Here is a 17,908-nt window from a genome sequence, read left to right on the forward strand (position 1 = left end):
TGCTATTGTACTGTTATTGCTGATATTGACTGGGAAGGAGCAAAATCATGCAGCCCTGTTGGAAGGAAGGACTTAAAATAATTTAAAGAAACAATAATTGAAGCTTTAAAATAGTAAACTCATGGCAAATATAGTTGTATTTCAAGCAGATGATAGTTTTTTAAAAAATTAAATCATCCCTGTGTATGTTTAGGTGGAGAGAAGAATTGGTTAAAAAGTACTTGCAGAGATAGTATTATTAACAAAAGGTGCTAGTAATAAGGTTAATGAAAAACAAAAGCTCCAAAATTATTATAAACAGGCCTATATTCACAGATAGATAAGGCTGAGTTTGAATCTAAAGAACAGAGGTTTGGGATGCTATGAACTCATACTGCCATATCCCTTTTTGATTTATGCAAAAAAGTCTTGTTTTATTTTGCACACAGATCTTCCTTCAAACTTCTTCAGAGGCTGTCACAAAAACTAATTTAAGATATTGGGTTTCCTGGATCCTATCCAAGCTTTTCTTCCTGCATTTAAGACTTATATGAGCAGAATATTTAGGCTGAAGTATAGAGAAGACTTCCTTCTCCTTGGTTTTTAAGAGGATATGTTCTGGAAATCTCAGGAGAATCTGGGAGATGCTGCACAGTGAAGTATGGGGTATATATTTTTGGTACCCAGGACAGGGGAGGAAAGCCCTTCTCTTCTTCCCTTCTAGGTTCTTTGGCTGAGCTAATTAAATTGATGTACAACACATTAACAAAAGGAAAAAAATCCAAATTTAATTCATGTGTATGGAAGCACATAGAAATATGAGATGACAAGAACAGTACTACAAGAGTACTACAAGACTACGAGTTCAGATAGCATCATCGACTCAACAGATATGAATCTGTGCAAACTCCGGGAGGTAGGGAAGGACAGGGAAGGTTGATGTGCTACAGTCCATGGGGGTCACAGAGTTGAACAGGAGTTAGTAATTCAACGACAACAGCAACATAAAACCAAAGCAGGAAGCTTTATACCTTCCGGATAAAGAAAATAAATAAATTAGTGAGGAATTGACAAGACAGAGAAGTTTGGACTTGGGTAGTAAATTAGCGTAGAAGCAACAAGGTTTGCTTAGATAGCCTTCTTGGCCCTCAATTCTCTATCTCTGATGATAAACATGCCCCTTCTACTTCTTGGGACAGGGAGGGTACCTTTCACATTGCAGATTTATTTCCTGCTTTCAGGGTGACAAAGGAGGCTCAGAGTGTTTTTCTTGTACCAGTTGTTTCTTAAGTAGCTTTAATTCAAAATAATCAATATGCCAAAGTGGCATATTTGGGGCAGCATGCCCTGAACTCCATCACCAGTAAACTATGGTCAGAGAACCAGACCTTAGAAGAACCATATACATGAGGCGGTTGAAATCACCCAAACCTGAAGCAAAGGTTCAGGCCCAGTTTTTGCTTCTTGAGCATCTGCTTCGTCTTAAAACAACTGGCATATATGTATGACTGAGTCCCCTTGCGGTCTGCCTGAAACTATCACACCATAGTTAATCGGCTATACTCCAATAGAAAATAAAAAGTTTAATCAAAAAAAAAAGAAAGAAAGAAAGAAGAAAAAACTAGCAAAATTTCCTGGCTTTGTGAACATGCAATTCTATTCTTGAATTGAGAGGAATACTTTTGTTCATGTGGTTTGGAAAGGTTTCCCTTGGCTGACTGTTTTCAGAGTGGGTGAAGCACTGAGTTCTGAAGGTCAGAGAAGCCATGACACATTCTGGCTAAGCTCATCAGCTCCTTTCTACATCGTGAGTTCAGAGGAGCATGATGCAGGCAGTCCAGTAAATGATGGTCATGATGTTCCACTGCAGAACATTTGGGGTTCCCTACAGGTATAATCAGTATGAAGTGAGTCATGAGTCATCACATTTACTGAAGAGTCAGAAGAGAAAAAGTTTCCAGTGAAATTGAATACAGTGTTGAAATTTACTCTTGTCACTCATAGGAGAGGAAGTTTTGCAAGGAGCTTGCTCACTGAAAAAGCTTACTGTAGCCTGGTTTCTAGCTAGGTACTGAATAGAAATGAGTGGAATGAAAGTATAAGACTTTCCCAATCTGGTTTAATGTTATTTATAATAGGAGTGTATGAAGATAATGTGTGCAAACATGTCCTTTCATGTGGTTAAAAAAAAAAATCCATGGGGTAGGGGATGCGGATGGTGGTGGTACAGAGCAATGGGGAGAGCTACACAGCCAAGAAAGGAAAAACGAACGCATCGTAATTGTGCAGGATGAGTAGCTAGGCCAGAAGGAAAGTAGTGGAAGTCTTACCCTAGGAAACTGAGTCTTGTTTACGCCAGGAATTTGCCAATGCTATGAAGCCATCTGCAAATTCAAACTCTCGGTCATAGACTAGACATATTCCTCCTATTGGAATACAAATCACACTTTTTCAAGGGCTCAAGGGTTCTTTAAAGTCGAGAGCTGTTTAAGGATTCAAGGCTTGACACTTCAAGGAGACTGATATGTCTGTGACCAGGGAAAACAAGTTAGGGAAGTGTTAGTCTGATTTGTAGCTAGCTAGCATCCACTATTTCAGACCAGAAGTTTGAATGCTTCCATATCTTAAGGATGAATGGGACACAAAGGAGTTGATACATTACGGATTTGAAATTCAAGGTCTTTGATCAAACACCAACATATATTCCAACAAATACTTCCAAACAGTTTCTTCTGAGTAGGTCCCGGCTTAGCCGGAAACTGCCTGCCCTCTGATCCTCCGGAGAGACCTCCGTGAGACTTTTCAGGTGGAAGATTTCCGCGGTACCACCAGTTCTTCTAACCGAACATGATTCCAGTTGCGGGCCATTCTTCGTTTCCACAATTGGGAAAGAAACTTTGCCCCCTTGGAATCCTTCTACCTGGTCTGGTGAACATTGAGGGTAAGGGGTGGGGCGATTGGAGAGAAGATTGGTGTTGCTTTGCGTTATTTGTAAACAGTAAGTTCTGACTCCCGAGTCCCCTCTTCGGACCCTTCCCTTCTCCCTGTGTCATTGTCAATTACACCTGGGCAATCTGATGGTTTCTCTCTTCTTTGCTTATGTAGTGAGTGAAGGAGCCCATGTCTGCCGCCGCGGTCTCCTGCGCGGCCCTGGCCGGGAACCCCTGTCACCTTGCGCGGGGTGACTCTGGGTGTCTCCATCCCGGGCGTGATGCGCGCCTCCTCCTCTCTGCATCCCTAAAACCCCAGACACAAGGTCCCCTCCCCACCCCCGCCGAAAGCAACATCGATGCTCTAATTAGATCACTCCCGAGGTTCGAAGTAAGCGACCACTTTCGGGCACCGGGGGTAGTTTTGGTCTTTGAGACGTCGGTCGCCTCCTATTCCTCTCCATGAATAGGGAGCAGGAAGGGCCTGCGCTCGCGCCCAGGGTCTGCCGAAGCAGCGGAGCAGCCCCAGACCCATGAAGTTCTGGAGCCGGGTCCAAAGCTTCCAGATACCTCTCTTCTTCAGCCTTCCCAGCATCTCCCCTCCCAGCGGCCCAGGAACTTTCGAGAACACGATAACATCTTTGCCCGTGGGACATCAAACTCGCCTAATTGGAGATGCTCAGTGGGAGGAAAGTTCTGCAGGACGACCCTGTCATCTCGGGTTCGACTGCCCCAGACAGCTGTGGATCGAGGCTGAGCGGGTCTTTGGATGGTGTTGAGCAATGCGTGGGTCTCGGAAGCTTTGTTGTTTTTGAAATTCAGTGACCCAGAATCTCAAATTCTCTTTCACTTGAGGGGACGGGTTCGGGCCTGGAAGCTGGTAATCCTGGGGCGCGGGATCCCGAGGTCTGCGCTCACTGGGTCCATGCCGAGAACAGTCCGGTGGCACAGGCTTTGTGAACCAGAGGCGCAGGTCAGGTTCTTGGGGGGGGGGGGGGGGCGGGGCGGAGGGGCGGTGGCGGGGGAGAGGGGTGGTTCCGCCATCCTCAAGAAGTTAATAGTATTTGTGGTTTTCTCCCTTTAATAGGCCGTGAAGTCAACAAACTCCCCACACGGGGGCTCCCTTGACTCAAGTTGAGTCGCGAACCAGTACCAGGAGTCTTGGAAATTTTCAGATGTTTCTACAGATTGAACTCATTTCAGAATTCGCGTGGGAGGGAAGAGGAAGGATTTTAATCGGGTTCACCTTTGACGTGAAGCGAGGCGGAAGACAGGAAAGCCACAGTCGGTAATAGCTGCGGGCGCTTTAGTGAGAGAGCTGGATTATTTCCGCTGGATTATTCGGTCGTGTCTTCACCGCCGGCTCCTTGTGTGCGAGCTTACCCAGAGGCAGAGGTGGACACGGAGCACACGCATGTAAACACTGCAGCCCAGATCAGCGAACGCAGGCGATGGAGAAAAAGCGATCCATTCCTGTGTAGATGTGGTTTTAATCTTTACTGCAAATGGGCAATCTGAGTATTCCCAGGAATAAACTAAGAAGAAGTGACCGTTTCTGGCCATTCGTAGCGAGAACGAAGCAATCTAAAGTTTGTCGTCTTGGAGAAAATATTAAATCTCCAATAAGCAGGAAAGGCATTGAGAATGAGAAGCATTATAATTTTGTCTTAGAAGAAGCATGCAGAACTAATATAGCTTGTTTAAATGTTAGATCTAAATCATAGTAACAGGAAGCACTCCCACGAAATTGCCATTTCCTCTAATTTTTAAGATCCAAATAATTAAAATGCACACTAATGGTTATTGATGGCTCTGCTTCCCTTTTAAAAGAAATAGACCTGAGTTCTCTTACTGGAGTAGAAATTTACAGATCTTCTTAAATAACTCCAGGCCTTGGAAGCCTCTGGGTGGATGTGGTGTTCCCTTTGGGCTTTCCTCTTTCCACCTCATTTTCAGTTAAACATTTTTAGCCACCCCCATGGAAGGGATTCCTGTTGGAAACCCTCAGGGAGTGAACTTGTACTGGGTATTATCATGTTTCCCCAGTCTGTCTGCCTTTCCTCACACAGAACTCAAGCTGTAAATAAATGGGGAAACATATCTCTCACCCCCCAATTCTTAAAATTTCAGTTTTTCTGTAAAATACAATTTCACCATTTCATTGTTAACATTAATAAGAGCCACAGAATGTGTGAAGGTATCCAAATAGGCCATGTAGAGATCCCCAAACCAGAACTAAAGGGCAGACATAGAATGCTCTTTCTTCCCACAGTAAAGGCAGGGGTCAGACAGTTGTCATCATTAAGGGCATCCATGGACACTGCAAGGGAGGGACATATCTGAACAGTGGGGGTACCTGGACAATGAATTGCCACATTGTAAGGGTGCCACTACCAAATCTTCCGATTTAGAGGCTCTGGTGAAAAATTAAACTAGTAGCAATTTTCAACGCTTGCAGCATCTGCAACCAAATAGTTCAGCACTCCAAGCCTGGACAGCACCACAGGCCGGGTTTAGGACTCTTTCTTTCTAATCTATAACTCTAATCAATTCCACTCAGAGCCAGACTGTCAACCACAGCCAGACTCATTAGCGATTTACTGAAAATCCTCCAAGACTTCCCTTTAGAAACAAAACGACTTCCACATTTAATTGTCTATCTAAAAGAACATAGGCAAGAAATTAGGAGATCTAAATTAAATTTATTAATAGGAGAGCTTGATGGTGCTTTAATTCCAGAGCCCAGAGCTCTGATTGCTGGGGCTTGATGAAAAAGCAAAAAGAAAACAAGAGAGACGTAATTAAAAACATTTTTTTTTTTTTTACCATTCTCAAGATTCTATGAATTCTTTACCCATCCTTGAGAAGTGGGTAAAACTGAAAACCATCGAGGTAATTAAACTCCTTTAAATTGTACAGTATGAGTGAAAGGTGTTTATGAGAAGTCGATGACTCCGGATCTTATCCAGGAGGACAGCAGAGGATAGTTAATATGTTCCTTGAGGGACTAGGATGCTGACGTCTTTTTCTGATACCCGATCATTACGTGACTGAAAAAAAAAAAAAAAAAGGAAGTCATTCCACGTATAAAAATCGGAGCGCAACAGTGCAACAAAATATTCTGTACTTAAAAGGCCACAGGCAGACAGATGTTGACAAGAAAGTCTCTTTTGAAACCACGTTCGGATAGATTTCTGCTAACTGCCCAGATAAATAGGAGCAGAGGGCTGGTCACCTCTGTAATAACCACCGGCAGCAGTAGAAGAAACCGCAGCTTCAGACGCAGCCAGAGAGACTTCTGAGCAGCGAAGGCGCTTGCCTGCTCGAGCTGCCTGGCCGGGCGGCTGACCCAGACGCCGACTTCGCTGAGGCCCTCTCTCTTTCTCTCTCTCTCTCTTTGCTTCTTTCCTTATCACTTCTTTCTTCTCGGTGGACTTCAGGCCACTTTGTCTCCCACCCACACTCAGCTCGTCGCCTCCTCCGTCTTCCTTCTCCATCTCTCCCCTCGCCCCCCTTCTCTCGGTGTCACGCTCCGTCCTAGTTCCGAGCGTCGTCAAACTTTTGAACAGAATAACAGGACTCAGCAAACAAGTCCTCCAGCTCCTCCCGCGGCTCCGGCTCGTTCCTGCGGCTCCTGCTCAGACGCTAACGCCAAACGGCGATGACTCTTGGGTTGTGACTGCAGCGCACAAACTTGGAGAAGCCCTTTGCCCGCCGTCCTACTTGGCAGCAAACCCTCTCCTGGCAGCGGTAAGAGTTGGATGGCAAGGAGGGAAAAAAATCTTACCAAACAACTCACCTGGTTGCTAATTCTTTTGCTGGCTTCGGGGTACGAGTTAGCTTTTCTGGGCGCCAGCTCTGGCGAGTTACTGGGCACTGGATAGATACAGGCGTATTTTCTAACTATAACGAGAAGGAAGTGGCGGGGCGAGCCGGCTTGTTGTTAAGCAGGATTCAACCCTGGGAGTCGGAGGGGAGCTCCGGGCCTCCCCCAGTTCGAGGAGTTTCTAGGGGGTCCGGGGTGGGGGTGGTGGAAGGCCAGGGGCGTTGGGACTGCTGCGTGATCTCTTTCCCGTCCTGCGCAGAATGACCATGTGTAGCGGAGCGAGGCTGGCCCTGCTCGTTTACGGGATACTGATGCACAGCAGCGTCTACGGCTCACCTGCCGCCTCCGGACTCCGGTTCCCGGGGATCAGGTAGGTGCTAGCCGCCCGAGCGGAGCGGAGGCCGGGACTTGTCGTCCCCCCCGACCCCTCCTCGCGGTCGCCCTCCTGCAGTTCCTCGGTCCGGCTACTGCCGTCTCCCCATGCGCCCCCACTGCGCCGCCACCAGCCTGGGTCCGGTCGCCTTTCACTTGGGGGATCTGGGCCGGACTCCTCCCGGGCTCGGCGCCCCTCCCCCAGCTCGCCACAGCCCCGGGGTCCCGGGTGGAGCGAGCGCACCTCGAACCTGCCGAAGAAACCTCCCCTCCCCCAGCCCCTCCCCCGGGGCAGGGCCCGGATTCTTAGCTCGACTTCCGAGAACTTTGGCTCCCGCAGCCAGGTTGGGGGGTTGAGAGTGATGCTCCCGTGGACTTGGCTTTGTTACGGCTTGTTCTAGGCTATCGGGGCGGGGTCTCCCCCCCTCTCCCTAGCTCTCCCCATCACCTCAGTTCGAATTCTTTCCACTGGAAGAGCTTTCTCTCAAGCGATAGGTTTTCCAGTTGCTTTTAGAGTCTTGGGGAGGGGGAGTGCTGGCCGGGTAGAGTTGAGAAGCGATTTGTGAGAAGGGAAACAAAGATGGGAGGGGGAGACACAGATGAAACGGATGCAAAGGAGGGAAAGAAAGCCAGCTGGCAGGCAGTACTGGGAGGGTAGCCCTGCCCACCCCAGGCTGCAGTAACCCTGCCTCTTTTTTTTCCCCCCCTTCTCTTCTCCTCTTAATTCCTGGTTTCTAATCGGTCGGTGCTGCCCGGGTTCTCCGCCGCAGCCCCAGAGTCCCGGGCCTGTCAGTGGGCGAGTGGAAGCTCGCAGCGCGGCTCAGCATCCGCGCTCCACGGCGCACCCGGCTCCGGGAGGCGAGGAGCGCGCGTTCTGCCCGCAAAGCTGCTCCTCCGAGCCGCGACCAAGAGCGATTTCCTCAGAAGTCGCTGACCACTGATTTGGCCGGAGAGATGGGTTCTGGCTTCGGTATTAGGATTTCAGCATCTGGGCACGGAGTAGGGGTGGAGGTGCCCAGAAAGACCTGGAGACTCCGGGCAGCGGGGCCAGGGCTGAGAGGCGCGTCGCCGAGGAAAGGCTGGGTGTGGGGCGGGGTCGCTGGTGTGCTTGCCTTGCCCCTACCTCTCCAGGGATGGAGGAAAGGCGAGGGGAGGAACGAATGTGACTGATCCACTTAAAGAGCGCTACTTGCCTGGGCCGCTTTCCGAGTCTCTCCAGAGGCAGAAAGCGAGGGGGTTTTGTTTATTCACCCGCCTCTCCCGTCCTCTATCAGGGATTGAGGCTGTGGGCAAGGGCGACTGGGAGATCTTTGGCTTTCGGTGCCCTATTGATCCTTTCCCTTTGCCTCGGGGTTGAGACGTTGTCCCGCCGCCCGGCCACCACTAGCCGATTAGCGCTAACTGCCGACTTACTGGACTTAAAAGCCCTATTTCACCCCCAGCTATTTTCAAAGTCCCGTGTGCCTGGTACTTTCTCCGGGCAAGACGCACCGGAGGGCACGGGCACGCCACGGAATGAGCCGTTGCCAAACAGGCTAAGTTTAGGGGCATCTATTATTCATGTTCTTGCCAGATCCTCTCCCGCCCGAAATAGAAGCCGGAGGTTCTCCGTGACCTACATCTGCGCCGGGAAGGGCTCCCCTGGGCTCGGAGGCTGGGTGGGGGTGGTTGCCCGCTTGGCCGCCGGACTCCCCAGCCATCCACCCCCTCTGGCTCCAGGCCTCTCCCCATCCGGTCCTCGGTTGGCCGGCAGTTCTCTCCCAGGGCCTTTCCCGTCTCCGCCCGCCGCTGCTTGTGCGGGAGGCTCAAGAGCCAGGCCGGGGGTAGGAGAGGTCCTCCCCGGCGGCCAGGTGTGCGAGGTCGGCAGAGACGTCTGGGCTTCCCAGTGCCCGTTGAGGCCGTGGCCCCCGCAGGGCGACCCCTCGCCCCCGAGAGGAGGGATGGGAATTTCTCTTGGGTGTCGTTTCCTCCTCCTACCCCTGTCCTAGAAGAGACTGTTTTCCGAGGGGCGCCTTTTGGAAGAAGGAGCATCGTGAGAGCCCCTATGGGTCTTTGGGTCCTCGCAGAGGCGCGGAAGGACCCTACTGACCACTCCTGCCCTCTGGCTACCCCTGCAGGCCGGAGAACGAGGTGTACGACGAGGACGGAAACCCGCAGCAGGACTTCTACGATTCGGAGTCTCCGGGCGTGGGGAGCCCCGCCTCCGCGCTGCGCGATGCCTACGCGCTCTACTACCCCGCGGAGGAAAGGTACCGCCGCGCAGCCGGGCACTGGGAGGGAGAAAGGGGCAGGGGATGGTTCATCGAGTAGGTGCTTTTTCATAAAAACCCTCCAGTCTTTCTTCTCCCGGGCTGGTCCCCACGAGAGTGAAAGTTAGGAGCGGGCCGGTTTGTGTGGACAGGAGGGCCGCATGGGGACCAAAAGGTCTGCGGCCCAAGGAGCGGCAGTGAGTGCGCGCCCCGGCCGGGTTCCACACCTGAGGTCCTGGGAGGGCAGGACGAACTCTGGTGTTCTTGGCACTCACGGGAACATCCCAAGAGTTATTCCCTAGTGCCTTCCGGAGGGCTGGGGGGCAAGCGTGACTAGCGGGGGACCTGGGGCTGCCACTTGGGCAGTGACCCCCGGGCGCGCACTTTGCCTCCCTGTTAGAGATGTCGCCCACGGGATCCTTAATAAGGCCTACCGCAAAGTGCTGGACCAGCTGTCCGCCAGGAGATACCTGCAGACGCTCATGGCCAAGGGCTTGGGGTAAGAGTTTGCAAAAGAGTTAATCGGCGCGTGATGGCGCGCACGCGCGCACGCGCCGCGGCGGGTGTGTGTGCCGGTGCGCACTGGGAGGGCGGGGCTGCTTCTACGTCCTTGCGTGCACGTGGGGCCGAGGGTGCGTCTGCGCTGCAGGGTCTACAGGGCCAGCCCCCTGCCACAGGCTAAGGTTTAGGTACCGTGCCAGAAGTTTGGCCAGAGAGCTCGGGAATGAGGCGAGGAGGGGAGCGGGCAGGAAAATCGGGAAGTCTGATCCGTTTTGAATAAAAAAAAAAATAATAAGTGGTCCCCCCTCTCCAGACCATCAAAACCTTCAAGTTTCTTGGGACGATTTACTTTTTCTTTCCTCACATTTCTTTCACTGTTAAATTCAAATCGAAATAAACAAATCCTCAAATTTGGACACCTAGGGAAGCAAACAGTTTTTGCTCGTGCCAGACAAACCCAAAGCACAGGATTTGCGGGAGCTTCTCTCACCAGAAGGCAATGTTTTAATAGAGCCCATGGGACACCAGAATACGTTTTCCGCACTGAATAATTCATGTGATGAAAAGTATTGCCTGCAGCCTGTCGACTTGTATTATTATCACGTTTTTCAACTTAGCGCGTAGGAGAGCAGTGCTCCCCTCTGACTGGGAATTGCGGAATCGATGTAAACTCCACGGCAACAGCCAACGGGAAATTCAGGGCTCTTTGGTGCTTTTCTCTCTGCGTGGGTGGGGGCGTCCGGGAACGGTTAGGACAATTGAGCGCAAAAGCACTGATGGTCCGATCTGAGAGGGCAGCGTTTGGAGAGGGGTTAGGGTTAAATCGCTTGCGTTTGGCCCGGGACCTCTTCCCAGGTCCATCCTATAAGGACTTGGCGCCCCGAGATCTTTGATGGGGAGGGAGTAGCGAGGGTTACCATCGCCGCCCTCCCTGCGACTGCTCCCTGACCGGGCAGGGTGGCGTGCTGGGCGCGGAGAGCTCGCGCCCTCCCCCGAAGATTCCCTCGTTGGGTCGGGTCTGCCTGCTCACCCCGCGTCTACTCACCGGATGTCTCCCGCCCCGCCACCCTCTTCCCGACCCCTCTCCTTGCAGTGGGACCCCGGGCGGCAGCGCGGACGACGACTCGGAGCCGCTCTCCAAGCGCCACTCGGACGGCATCTTCACTGACAGCTACAGCCGCTACCGGAAACAAATGGCTGTTAAGAAATACTTGGCTGCTGTTCTAGGGAAAAGGTATAAACAAAGGGTTAAAAACAAAGGACGGCGAATACCGTATTTGTAGCGACGAGTTGCCAGCTATCCTGTGTATACGGCCCTGACACAATGAGAAGTCGTTTTTCCCAACTGACTGAACTGTCATTGCTCCTGTGTTCTGTCCCACATGTATTTATGTATGAAGTCAAGCCATTAAATGAATATTTTGATAATAATATTGTTTTTCTTTTTACGAAGCACTAGAGAATGCACAGATATACTTTGTGGACCAATTATTGATATTGACATATATATTACGAATATATAAAGAGTATATATATATATATATATAAAGTATAATAGAGAGCCGTTCATACAGTGTGCACAAGGATTGAAGATTCGCCTGAGCTGTTTGTTTTTATATAAAATAAATAGAAAAATAGACAATCATTGTTTTGAATATTACTCCTATTTTTGTAAACTGGAATTAAAAGGATAGTATTTTTATCCACGATAGGCCTGAAGATATTAATCCTGACCATTTGCTACTGTACATAAACAGTGATGCCCTGCTCCAGGGACTTTGAGGTAATGATTTGGGAGGATTGCTGAAGGTCTGTCTTTCCCAGGGAGTCTCTAGGGCAGGCTGCTTCAATCCCAGCTGAACTCAACTGAGGCTCTGTCTACCCCTTGCTGGGTGGCAATGCCAATACTTCCGCTTTCTTTGATTCTATTTTTATGTGTATTTGTCTCTCTTCAGACTCTCAGCCCACAAGGAAATTCTCCTGATAAAACAACAGCTGGATCTAAATTGTGCTTCTCCCCAGAATTCATACTACTCCCTGGGGGAGGAGTTGGGGGACTGAACAGAGAAGAGAGACTTGAATAGGAAGCTCTCTTTTCTGTACTTCCAGGGACCCCAGTATCCCAAGGTTAGGGCAATTGGAACAAAGTGGGACTATTGGAAAAGGCAGAGCATAAGGCAGTAGGGGGAGGACCCTGGAGAGGGACTGGCTGCAGGCAGCCCCAGCCTGGGGGCTGGCGGTAAGCCCAGTCCCACCATAGGTCCCCTGCCTGCCTGACTTTGGGCGCTGGGTATTGGAAATGGATGCAAAGTACAATGTGTTTTTCTCCAGTGCTATCCATGCTGCTCATGTTGTGAAATGGCCAGGATCCTCCCCTTTGAACCCTGCTGTGTAGGAGCCTCCCTGTTCTTCCGTGGTTTTCCTGAAGACTCCTCTTTCCCACCTTCTCGCACTGTTTAAGTACTGTTTGCCGTTTTTTATTCACTTCTCTTAAACTTGTGAATGCTTCTTTTTCCTGTTGATTGATGCTAGCACTTATTGTAAAGTGTAGGAACCCCTGTGTGGTTACCACTAAGTAATTATGCACTATATATGAATCTTTTGTTTCTTGTTGATTGAGTTTGTAGGTAAAATGTATTTTTCTACATTTATGGCTTATTGCTTAGTAAAATTTATTTCATAAAACCAACCTTTGTGATATTAGAATGTGTAGTGTTCACATGTTGCTCAGTTGTACTAACTGATAAATCATTTAAACCCCATCTTCATATGTATGAGTACTATCTTGTATTTGTGGTCAAGAGTGAGGTAAGCAAGCTTCAACAGGCCCTGAGAATGTCCCCTTGTATTCTTTCTTGGCTACAGAAAGCATGTCTGTCTGTTTCCTGTCAATTTCTTGAACCTGTCAGGTAATCTCTATAACAAAAGAAACCTTCACCCAGCAACCAGATCAAGCAACAGCAGGCAAACCAGCCAGCCAAACTCCCCAAATTTCAGGCACAAGTTCTTTTGAAAAACACACAAAAAATAAACAGGAAAAGATTAAACATTAGCATGTCAAGGACCTTTCCTTTTCCTTTACGGATTTGATCAGTATGGAGTCATAAATCAAAGAAAACAGACTTGGATTTGCATTCCCCAGGCGGGATGGATGCTGCCCCGAGATCACGTTGCAGACAGTGAAAGCACAGAGGCCTTCGATCTGGGCCTCAGTCCTGTGTACGGAATCAATCTTTCTTTAATTCTGCAGTCTCCTCGGGCAATGTGACACAGGATGGGGTTTGCAGCTTCAGTGCCTTTCTTCGCCTTTTAAATCGCCACGATTCACAGATGGCTATTTAGTGGCCCTACAATGCTGCAACACATTGGCTTGCATTTTAGTCTTTAATTATTTGTTCCTTGGATAACGGGCAGAGTTTTCTGTATTTGTGTCAGCTGTTAGTGGTGACATAGGCCGCTAGTTAACCTTTTCTTTATGAAGTCTAATTTAGTGTTCCCGTGGCTAGTTGCAAGCATTTACAGTGATCACCCAGTTTAATCTTTTGTATACTTTCTAGAAATGCCAAGAGCCTTACTAACCTGGAGCAGATTTATGATATAGTGATAATTTAGGTAGATGTTAGTCTTGAAGCTCTTATTTTGTGTGCAACTGATTATAAAAACATCTTACCCAAGTATTATTACACACATGATATCTATAACTAGGTCTTTGATAACTGTTATATAAAGTGTGTAAAATTTGTATGAATAAATTTTTATAAACAATGCAACTTCGTCTAATGTGTGGGGAAAAAAAAGACATTCAGGAAGTAACCACTTTAAAATCACTTAGAGTATTATATTTTCTTTAGCAACCAGAGGATTTTTCATGTCTGGAATATCTAATTATGTATTTTCATAAATTGTGCTTTAATATCTACTTGATGGGTTACTGAATTTGACTAAAAATTTAAAGTAGCTACTCAGATGGAGACGCCTAAGAAGATATTAAGCTCATAAATAGGCAAAGATATTGGAACCTTTATAGGATGCTGAATTTAGATTAATTTCCATCCCCTAGTGTGTAAATGCACTGCTAAGTATTCAGAAAGTTGCTATTCAGTGGTGGGAGATAGTTCTTGGGTATTAGTTACACTTCTAAAATAGCAATCTGACATTGTTCTTTTATAAGTAACTCTGCAGATTAAATTGGTCTCCATAAAACTCTGTATAAAAATAACTTTGGAGGTTTAAAAATATGGTTAGAGGTCTACAGACAACTATCTCAGGTTAAAATACTTTGGGCAGAAGGAAAAAGAACATGAGTAAGCAAAGAGTTGCTTCTTTGGTGGCTCAGTGGTAAAGAACCCGCCTGCAGTGCAGGAGACTCAAGAGATGTGGGTTCAATCCCTTGGTCCAGAAGATCCCCTGGAGAAGGAAATGGCAACCCACTCCAGTATTCTTGCCTGGAAAATTCCATGGACAGAGGAGCCTGGCGGGCTGCAGTCCATGGGGTTGCAAAGAGTCAGACAACATTGAGTGACTGAGCACAGACACGCAAAGAGTTAATTCAATATCTATAAAAGAAAATGTTCTTTGAAGTCTAGGACAAAATGTGAAAAGTCATTTGTGGATTGTTTTGTTAATCATATTAACAAACTTTAAAGCAAAACCTTCGTATGAAAGTTACATAAATTTCTCAGTAAGGTTTATTTTGCAGCCCTTGCTATTTCTGGCTTAAAAATGTATTAAAAGTCACTTATCATGTCAAATACAATTTAATTTAAGTTTTCATCCTAAATATTAATGTATACAATGAATAAATCAATAAATATGTCACCATAGTACTAAAAGATCAGCAAAGATCTGCAAGGATTCAAAAACTGTCTTTAGAATTTAGCTCAGTATTTCAGGCCCAGAATCATATAAGGAGGAGACTATGATCTAGAGACCTCATTTGTAGTGTATTTTAAAAAATGAATGGTACAATTCATATTTACATTGGATTTTATTGGATAAGAGTTTTTCTTCATCTTTGAACCACTTCTGCTGCTGTTTCCCCGTCTCCCAACCACGGAGTTGCTGAATATATACATATACATATATATATATATATAGTGTGTGCTAGTGTGTTAAGTGGAAGAATGAAGAAAAAGATAATTTGGTTGAGGGCCAGTGACTTGTTGAGAAAATAGAAATAAGCCCCAGATTGGCTGACTTTGAGGCTTCCCTGCTGGCTCAGACAGTAAAGAATCTGCTTGCAACGCAGGAGACCTGGGTTCAATCCCTGGGTCAGGAAAATTCCTTGGAGGAGGAAATGGCAACCCACTCCAGTATTCTTGCCTGGAAAATCACATGGACAGAGGATCCTGGTAGGCAACAGTCCACGGGGTCACAAAAGAGTTGGACATGATTGAGCAACTAACACACATGGCTGACTTCAAGTAACGTGAATGTATATAGCACCTTTCTGTATTCTCTTATGTGGGATAACTCAAAATGATGGCTTCTCCTTGGAGGAACTGGCATATTTAGGTACCCAAGAAGTCATCAGGTGTGCCCTCCTGCTGTTAGGGCTGGGGACATATTGATTCAATACAGTATATATTTACTGAACATGTAAAATGGACCAGGCACACTGGTTGAGAAAGCCTATCTAACATGTGGGAGTTAAGCTAGTATTGTTCAAAAGAATATTTTTCTGCAACAGAATCACCTGGGGAACTTGTTAATGATACAGATTTCAGGGTTTCACTAGAATCAGTGGATCTGCATCTTAAATAAAAACCCTAAATCAATGGACACTAAGACTACCTAAATTTAGAATTTGGGGAAATATGTAGGCATGTGCGTGTGCTGCAACTGTTTTTTTTTTCCTATTAATGAGCAACAGGTTATGCTATCTGTTTAGTTGCTAAGATGTGTCCTCGACTCTTTGTGACCCTGTGGATTGTAACCCACCAGGCTCCTCTGTTTTCCAGGCAAGAACACTAGAGTGGGTTTCCATTTCCCCCTCCAGGGGATCTTCCCAACCCAGGGATGGAACCCAAATGTCCCGCATTGGCAAGTGAGTTCTTTACCACTGAGCCACTAGGGAAGTCCCCATGCCCTCTGCACACAGTAATAAATACATCAGGAAGCTGTATTCTCCTAGAATGGACATTAGGTTCTTGGAAAAATGCAATATTTTCTTTAGGTCACTAAGCCCATAGTTAGCATTATTTTACATTCTGGTTGGACCTCTCTGTTAAAGGAGCTTCTGGAAGAAGTGTGATCCTGTAAAAAGAGTCTAAATAATTCAGTCACATGATTGGGAGAGTAATGAAATAATAGAACCTGTGCAGCTAGCTGGCAGTAACCTCGGGTCCAGAAGTCAACTTGCAACTGGATCATGTCCACGTTTGGCTTGAATCTGGCTGTTTACAAGATGATTTTACTTGGAGGCCCCCTGTGACCTCACACTCCACTGAACTGTTCGCATGGTTACAAGGCTGGAAGTCAACACCAAGTATGAGCTCTTCTCTTCCATTGTAACCCTTCTTTGAAGAAGGAAGATGCCTGCTCCTTTTGCTACAGTCCACACCTCACCCTTGGCTTCCTACATTGGTTTGTAACTGGTCATCCTTCCTCGGTCATTTCCCATGAACCAGGTAGTTTTAGCTCCTTCTCTTTCTCATTACCCTCTGATGTTCTGGGGTAGCCTGCCCTGTCCCAGGGTCCAGAGTTCCTCATACTCTGGACCCAACATGATCCTTCTTCTTTAGTAGCACAGGTTTTTATCAGTCTTGGAAACTGGAATGCTTCCTTTCATCTCCCACAATTGCTCCATGGTTGGAATGCCCTCTCTCAACCTACCCAAACTAAATATTCTGTAAGGGCCAACTCACAACCTCCTTCTATAGGAATCTTCCTCAGCCTCTCTGAGCAACCTTCTCTTCATTCTCATCACCATCCTTGCACTTTTTCTCCCTGTAACCCTTCCTCTCTGCAGCACTAGGTCTAATCTCTAATTCCACACTGCTCTGCTCTATTCCTGAACTGCCTTGTAAATGCATGGCTTGTCTCCCCAGCTCGATGATCTCCTGGAAGGCCTGGATGACAAATTGCACGTTAATGCCCAACACACTTCTGGGAACATAATAAATACCTCTTTTGAGTGATGGAAATAACCAGAGGACTTGCAGAATTCACCTTGACAATCCCCCTGCTTAGTCTAATAGGATGGCTACAAAGCATATATAGGAAGTAAAATTAACTTGTTAATTAGGTGCTCATTGTAAATCAAACTAGATCTTCCTCCAGGAAAAGCTACATAGAAAAGAATGCCAAATTAATTAGGCATGTTTCTGCCTTAGACATCCCTGATGACTCAGTGGTAAAGAATCTGCCTCCAATCCAGGAGTCACAGGAGATTCGGGTTTGATCCCTGGGTCGGGAAGATCCCCTGGAGAAGGAAGGGGCAACCCACTCCAGTATAAAATGAACTTCAAATTCATATGTAGGCAAATGGCTGTGATACACTCAAGCTACCTACCAGGCCTTAATTTTTTCATCCTGATAAAGAAGAACTGTGTTTCCAAATTAGAATTCACTTTATGTCTCAGGAAAATCATACTTTTTCCAAGAACAAAGGAAAAAGGATTTCTTGAGACAAAGACTGGGACCTGGACTGCGCTCAAAGTGATACTTACTAGTTGTCTGCAGCTGCCAAAGAAACTTCTCAACAGAAGTTTCTTCATCTATAGAAATCTGATTTGGAACGTTAGTTCATAGACAGAAAAAGGGACGTAATGAAAGATATTTTTTAACAGCAGTGGACCATCACCCTAGGTGATTTTATTTGGTCTAAGTTTATTTTCTTCTAGCTGTAAATTTGCCTTGTATTACAGAAGCCTAATTCAGGGAGGAGGATTACCTATAAGCCTAAAAGAAAATAACAATGTGGTGTGCATCTGCACACATCTGTCCTCTTCTTGTTCACTACCTGGATTTGCTCTTGACACACATCCCTCATGCAGGACTTGCCTTTAACAGAATGCTAACTCCACTTCTGGCTTCCGTGGTGGCACAGT

At 47.1% G+C, this 17,908-nt stretch overlaps 1 protein-coding gene and 1 long non-coding RNA gene across 2 annotated transcripts; one reads left to right on the plus strand and one right to left on the minus strand.

Annotated features, from left to right (window-relative positions):
• Window positions 1-5,604: 5,604 nt before the first annotated feature.
• LOC113882885 lies at window positions 5,605-7,561 on the minus strand. Its single transcript, XR_003508465.1, has 3 exons — window positions 7,072-7,561; window positions 6,709-6,812; window positions 5,605-5,959 (listed from the first exon to the last, which is right to left on the minus strand). It is a non-coding gene; the product is annotated as an uncharacterized LOC113882885 (long non-coding RNA).
• ADCYAP1 (adenylate cyclase activating polypeptide 1) lies at window positions 5,996-13,627 on the plus strand. Its single transcript, XM_027526072.1, has 5 exons — window positions 5,996-6,659; window positions 6,995-7,105; window positions 9,225-9,356; window positions 9,757-9,855; window positions 10,951-13,627. Exons 2-5 carry the CDS (start codon window positions 6,996-6,998, stop codon window positions 11,138-11,140), a joined length of 531 nt encoding a protein of 176 aa, XP_027381873.1. The 5' UTR covers window positions 5,996-6,659; window position 6,995; the 3' UTR covers window positions 11,141-13,627.
• The last annotated feature ends 4,281 nt before the right edge of the window (window positions 13,628-17,908 follow it).

This window comes from Bos indicus x Bos taurus, chromosome 24, assembly GCF_003369695.1.
Source record: "Bos indicus x Bos taurus breed Angus x Brahman F1 hybrid chromosome 24, Bos_hybrid_MaternalHap_v2.0, whole genome shotgun sequence".
In the NCBI taxonomy this organism is placed as follows: Eukaryota; Metazoa; Chordata; class Mammalia; order Artiodactyla; family Bovidae; genus Bos; species Bos indicus x Bos taurus.